Genomic DNA, 6,010 nt, shown 5'->3' with positions numbered 1-6,010 from the left:
CTAAGTGCCCGCCCTCTTTTCCTAAATCGGACTAATCAAGAGGAAGGAGCGTTCAAGAGCCGCCCTTTGGCCTCTGATAAACCAATGCAAGCTGCTTTTTCCTTAGTCCCGCCTCCGTCTCAAGTTTCCCTTTCCTTTCCGTTTCCTTCCTCGAACCTAATTTGTGTCTGAAAACTTTTGAGAGCCGCCCTCCAATGGCGGCTACGCCAATGGTTTGAGCAACCGTCCTGAATTGACCAATCAGAGACCGCATTATTGGAAAACCCAATTACAAGATAGCCAATGGGAAGGAGACTTCGGGGGCAGTGTGAAGCCGCAGGCCTTCCATCTTGGAGTGGGGCAAAACCTAGGGAGGCCTTAGTCGGCATTTTGCCGAAGCTCCTCATTCTTCCCTTTGCCTCCTCATTCTTCCCTTTACCTGCAGATGGTACCCAGTGGCAGGAGGACTTTGTCCCTGTTCTTTGATCCGGACGCCAGCATGAATCTCCCTCGGAAGGTCTAGAAGGAAACAGCCTGATTCCGGAGCCGAGGCAGGCGCTGAGCCCTGGAGCATTGCCCATGCAGCCACTGCCTCGGCTAATAGATGCGTGGGCAAGGGGTGCACCCTGAGGGGCCGCAATCAGGGAATCGGAGAAAGGCCGGCTTTGTGACACGTTGGGCGGGGTGGGCTCAGGGAAGCGCCGTAACCCTTCTCGACTCAGGGCCTCTCGCGTGGCCGCTTAGGAGGGACTCGGCCCCGCAGCCGCCTCTTCCTGTTGCCCAGAGGTTGGCCCGGGCACCCAGAACTCCTCGAACCTCGCCATTCGGCCTCCAGCCTCTCACCTCAGATCAGGGCTCCTTGGGTTCACATGACGCTCACTACAACCCTAAGGGGTAGGAATTCCTGTTCCCATTTACAGAGAGGAAACTGAGGCCCAGGTTAAGATGCTTGCAAAAAACCACACGGTCAGAAAGTAATAGCCCCAGAATTCGAACCCTTGTTCTGAAAGCCGAAGCACGGGGGAGTCCCCACTCTGCCTTCTGGGTTCAAACGATTCTCCTGCTTCAGCCTCCCGGGTAACTGGAACCACAGGCGCCTGCCACCATGCCTGACTAAGGCTAGTTTTTGTATTTTTAGTGGAGACGGGGTTTCTCCATGTTGGCCAGGCTGGTCTTGAACTCCTGACCTTAGGTGATACACCCGCCTCAGCCTCCCAAAGTGCTGGGATTACAGGCGTGAGTCACCGCAAGTCACCTTTAAAAGATTAGAATAACATCGGATCAAAGCTGTCTAGTCTGTAGTTCCCCTTAACTTTTGTATTATAAAAAAAACTAAATAGAGAAAACTTGAAAACACAATATCATGATACCACGTAGATTCCAGCACTTGTTAACAGTTTGCCATATTTGCTTCGTCTGTGTGTCTTTTTCTGAACCATTTGAAAATTGTAGATACATTTCACCCCAACACCAAATACTGAGCATGTAGCTCTTAAAAATAAGGCCCTTGGCCAGGTGCAGTTGCTTGAACCTGGGAATCACTTGAACCTGGGAAGCAGAGGTTGCAGCGAGCCGAGATGGGGCCACTGTACTCCAGCCTGGGCAACAGAGTGAGATCCATTTCAAAAAATAAAAGTAAAGGCCGGGCGCGGTAGCTCACACCTGTAATCCCAGCACTTTGGGAGCCTGAGGTGGGTGGATCACGAGGTCAAGAGATCGAGACCATTCTGGCTAACACTGTGAAACCCCGTCTCTACTAAAAATACAAAAAATTAGCCGGGCGTGGTGGCGGGCACCTATAGTCCCAGCTACTCGGGAGGCTGAGGCAGGAGAATGGTGTGAACCGAGGAGGCAGAGCCTGCAGCGAGCTGAGATCGTGCCACTGCACTCCAGCCTAGGCGACAGAGCGAGACTCCGTCTCAAAAAAATAAAATAAAAATAATGACCTTATTCTACATAACCATTGTATCACCACTGCTAAGAAAATTTAATTCTCTAACAACCAGTCCATTTTCACATGTCCCCAGTCATCCCAAAAACCTTTTATGACTTTTTTTCTAACTAGGAACCAATCAGTATTCAGCACACTTGACTCTTTTAAGTTCTTTCCATTTCTGTCCCCAACCTTTTATTTGTATGACATCGATCTTTTGAAGAGATCAGGCCATTTACCTAGTAGATTGTCCCACGTTAGGAATGTTTCCTTTTAGTGTCATTTACCTGAATTTCCTGAAGTTCTTGTTCGATGGAAGTTCTTCTTAAATGCATTTCTTCCCTTGAATTTCTTAAGTTAGGGCTAAAGGCTTGATTAGATTCATGACGACAAGCACTTAAAAACACTCCAGAGGACACATTGTAAGTGTACAAGGTTGATGAATTTTTACAAACTGAACACACCCAGGTCAAAAAGCAGAACATGACCAGAAACCAGAATCCCCTCCCAGGGCTCCATGCTCACATCTATTCACTAACCCTCGCACTCCAAGAGTGACGGTTGTCCTGACTTCTAATATCACCAGTTACTTTTGCTTATTTTTGTTCTTTACATAAATGGAATCATTCAGTATGTACTTTTGTGTCTTGAATCTTTTGACATTATACTTGGGCAGTTCGACCATATCATTCCATATAGTTGTGTTGCAAGTTCATTTGTTTTCATTGCTCTATGATATGGTTTGGCTGTGTCCCCACCCAAATCTCATCTTGTTAATTGTAGCTCCCATAATTCCCACATATGGGAGGAACCCAGTGGGAGATAACTGAATCATGGAAGCGGTTCCCCCTGTACTGTTCTCATGGTAGTGAATTAGTCTCATGAGATCTGATGATTTTATAAGGGATTTTCCCTTTCACTTGGTTCTCATTCTCTCGCCTGCCACCATGTAATAAGTGCCTTTCGCCTTCCACCGTGATTGTGAGGGCTCCCCAGCCATGTGGAACTGTGAGTCCATTAAACCTTTTTCTTTACAAATTACCCAGTCTTGAGTATGTCTTTGCCACAGTATGAAAACAGACTAATACACTCTATAACCTCAACATTATTGGCATTTGGAGCTAGATCATTATTTGCTGTGGGGAGCTGTTCTGGGCATTGTAGAATGTTTAGCAGCATCCCTGGCCTGTATGCACTAGATGCCAGTAGCATTCTCCCTAAGCAGTTAAAGACAACCCAAAATATCTGTATTTTGTATCCATTCTGCTCTTGATGGACATTTGGGTAACTTCCAAGTATGGTGCTATTATCAATAATGCTGCTATGAACATTCTAGCACATGCCTTTTGGCAGATAGCTATCTATCTACATTTCTGTTGAGTTGTCCATCATTCTTACTTGATGAATGATGGATTGGAGTAGAATCTAAGGGTAGAATTGTTGGGCTTTAGTTTAGCTTTAATAGATAATGCCAAGCAGTTTTCCAAAATGGTTGTACTGATTTATACTTTCACTAGGAAGGTTATTGGGAGTTCCAGTTGTTTCTCATCATCACCAGTACTTTTTATTTTTTTCACACCAGAGGGTGTTGTGACATTTCATTTCCCAGATGACTCATGAATTTGACAATCATTTCATGTGTTTTTTGGCTATTTTTTAAGCTAACATTTAATGACTGCTTTCTATGTGCCATTTCCAGCCTCCCTGCTTCATGTCTTTTTTTTTTTTTTTTTTTTTTTTGAGACAGGATTTTAATGTGTTGCTCAGGCTGAAGTGCAGTGGTGCAATCATGGCTCACTACAGCCTTGACTTCGTAGGTGAAAGTGATCTTCCTACCTCAGCCTCCTGAGTAGCTGGGACTACAGACTCATGCCACCATGCCTGGCTCTTTTTTTTTTTTTTTTAAGAGATGGGGTCTTTCTTACTATGTTGCCCAGGCTGGTCTCAAACTCCTGGGCTCAAGCAATCCTCCTGCCTCAGCTTCCCTAAATGTTGGGATTACAGGTGTGAGCCCCACACCTGGCCACAAGTCTTATTTAATGCAACAATACTACCCCATTCTACAGATCGGTATCTGGTAAGAAGAGGATCTGGGATTCAGCCCTCAAATCCTGGGGCATGCATCTTAGCTTTCCCCATCCCACCTGGTGAGGTGGGCCACCCTAGTCACACTGAGACCTAACCGGTTGTTTGCAGATGGCTGCGGGACCATCTGCAGAGGTGCTGTGAAGACCTGACATTCCAATGGAGAGAAGGACAGGAAGTAAATGACAGGCCAAGGGAAGGAAGCAGGTGGTCCCAGGCTATAGATAATGGAAGAAGAGAAAGCCTGCTGCTGGAGCTTGTGAAGTGCGAGGCACAAATGGCCAATTAAGAGTGTGTCTATTTACAGGAAAATCAAGAGAAGCAGGAACAAACAGGGCTGCAGAAGAGGTGGGCTGGCAGTGAGGCCAGGTGTCTGTGTAAACAGGCATTGACTGGGTAGAGGGAACACAGGAGCCAGGCTTCAGGGAAGAGGTTTCCTTTCTCTGGCCATTCTGGCTGAGGCCCCAGGAGAGACATCAAGCGAATATTTTCTGGAGCTCCCCCAGGCGTGGGTCCTTGTAGAGCTTTTCCTCCAGAGCCAGGTACTTCAGTGGGGCCAGTTCCTTGTGTCTGAAGTCAGAGGGGCAAGGAAAGAGGGTGAGGGGTAACAAAGCTGGTGGTCCGGCCTCCCAGTGGGTTCTCTCCGCCTGCCCTGCCTGCTCACCGATTGAGGCGCTGCTCCAGGATGCGAATGCGGAACATGGCCTGAGAGCAGTAACTCAGGTACAGGTCTTCATCCTCAGGTGTTAGCGTCACCTGGTTCTCCTGGTACCACTGCTGCTTCTTTTGCAGCTCCTGGGTCTCCTGTGGTCATAGGGAGGACAGAGAAGGAGGGCTGACAAGGCTGACCTTCACCCAGGCTGCAGGCTGCAATCCCACTGGTCACTAGACAGCCCCATGACAGTTGGCCCCACTGTCCCCACCCACACAAGCCACCTATCCATAGCTGCCACAGAGGCAGGGACCACAAAATATCTTGGGTGGGAGCCAGTGGGGTCATGTTTATAGGGATGTCATGTCTATGAGGTCAGAGCAGGGGTCAAGACTGAGAGAGCCATGTAGCTCTGGACAAGTTACTGGCATTTTCAGAACCTGCAATTTCTTTCTTTCTTTTTTTTTTTTTTTTTGTTTTTTATTTATTTGTTTATTTGTTTTTTTTTTTTTTTTTTGAGACGGAGTCTCGCTCTGTCGCCTAGGCTGGAGTGCAGTGGCGTGATCCCAGCTCACTGCAAGCTCCGCCTCCTGGGTTTACGCCATTCTCCTGCCTCAGCCCCCAGAGTAGCTGCAATTTCTTGTCTACAAAATGAGGGTCATTGTACTACCCCCTCCCCTTGTAGAGCTCCTTGTGAAGATTAAGTGACATAATCTTAGTAGTGCATGGGAACTACATGGTGTGTGCCTGACCAACAAAAATGGGTCAAGGACTAGGAGTTGTTATAATGTACCATCTCTCTGTCTACCCAGCCATCTGCCCATCTATTCCTCTGCCCATCCCTCCACTCATCCCTGCCCATCCATTCATCCATCCATCCATCCGTCCGTCCATCTACTCATCCATCCAACTGCCCATCTATCCACTCGCCCATCCATCCACTCGCCGATCCATCCATCCACTCATCCATCCACCCACCCACTCACTCACCCATCCACCCATCCATTCATCCATCCATCCACCCATCCATCCATTCATCCATCCACCCACTCATCCATTCATCCATCCATCCACCCACCCACTCACTCACTCATCTACCCGCTCACTCACTCATCCACCCATCCATTTATCCATCCATCCATCCGTCCGTCCATCCATTCATCCATCCACCCACCCATCCATTCATCCATCCATCCACCCACCCACCCACTCACTCATCTATCCACTCACTCACTCATCCATCCATCCATCCATCCATCCACGCACCCACTCACCTGTCCACCTACTCATCGATCCACACACTCACTCACTAACCATCCATCCATCTATCCATCCATCTACCCATCCACCCACCCACCCAC

General features: G+C 48.0%; 1 protein-coding gene across 3 annotated transcripts in view; it reads right to left on the bottom strand.

Moving 5' to 3' along the window:
- Window positions 1-4,275: 4,275 nt before the first annotated feature.
- DRC7 (dynein regulatory complex subunit 7) overlaps window positions 4,276-6,010 on the bottom strand; it is a 35,756-nt gene continuing 34,021 nt past the window's right edge. For 2 of the 3 annotated variants that reach the window (XM_023209850.2, XM_023209851.2), the window contains 2 exons: window positions 4,662-4,801; window positions 4,278-4,567 (listed from right to left, as the gene is read on the bottom strand). In XM_023209850.2, coding sequence (XP_023065618.1) covers window positions 4,474-4,567; window positions 4,662-4,801 — 234 coding nt within the window. In that variant the 3' untranslated portion in view covers window positions 4,278-4,473. Of the gene's footprint in view, window positions 4,568-4,661; window positions 4,802-6,010 lie in introns of all 3 variants that reach the window. The other variant, XM_023209849.2, reaches the window with a different exon arrangement.

The sequence above is a fragment of the Piliocolobus tephrosceles genome, chromosome 17 (assembly GCF_002776525.5).
Source record: "Piliocolobus tephrosceles isolate RC106 chromosome 17, ASM277652v3, whole genome shotgun sequence".
Taxonomy (NCBI): Eukaryota; Metazoa; Chordata; class Mammalia; order Primates; family Cercopithecidae; genus Piliocolobus; species Piliocolobus tephrosceles.
Note: the sequence above shows the minus strand (reverse complement) of the source record. Positions and strands in the feature narration are given on the sequence as shown.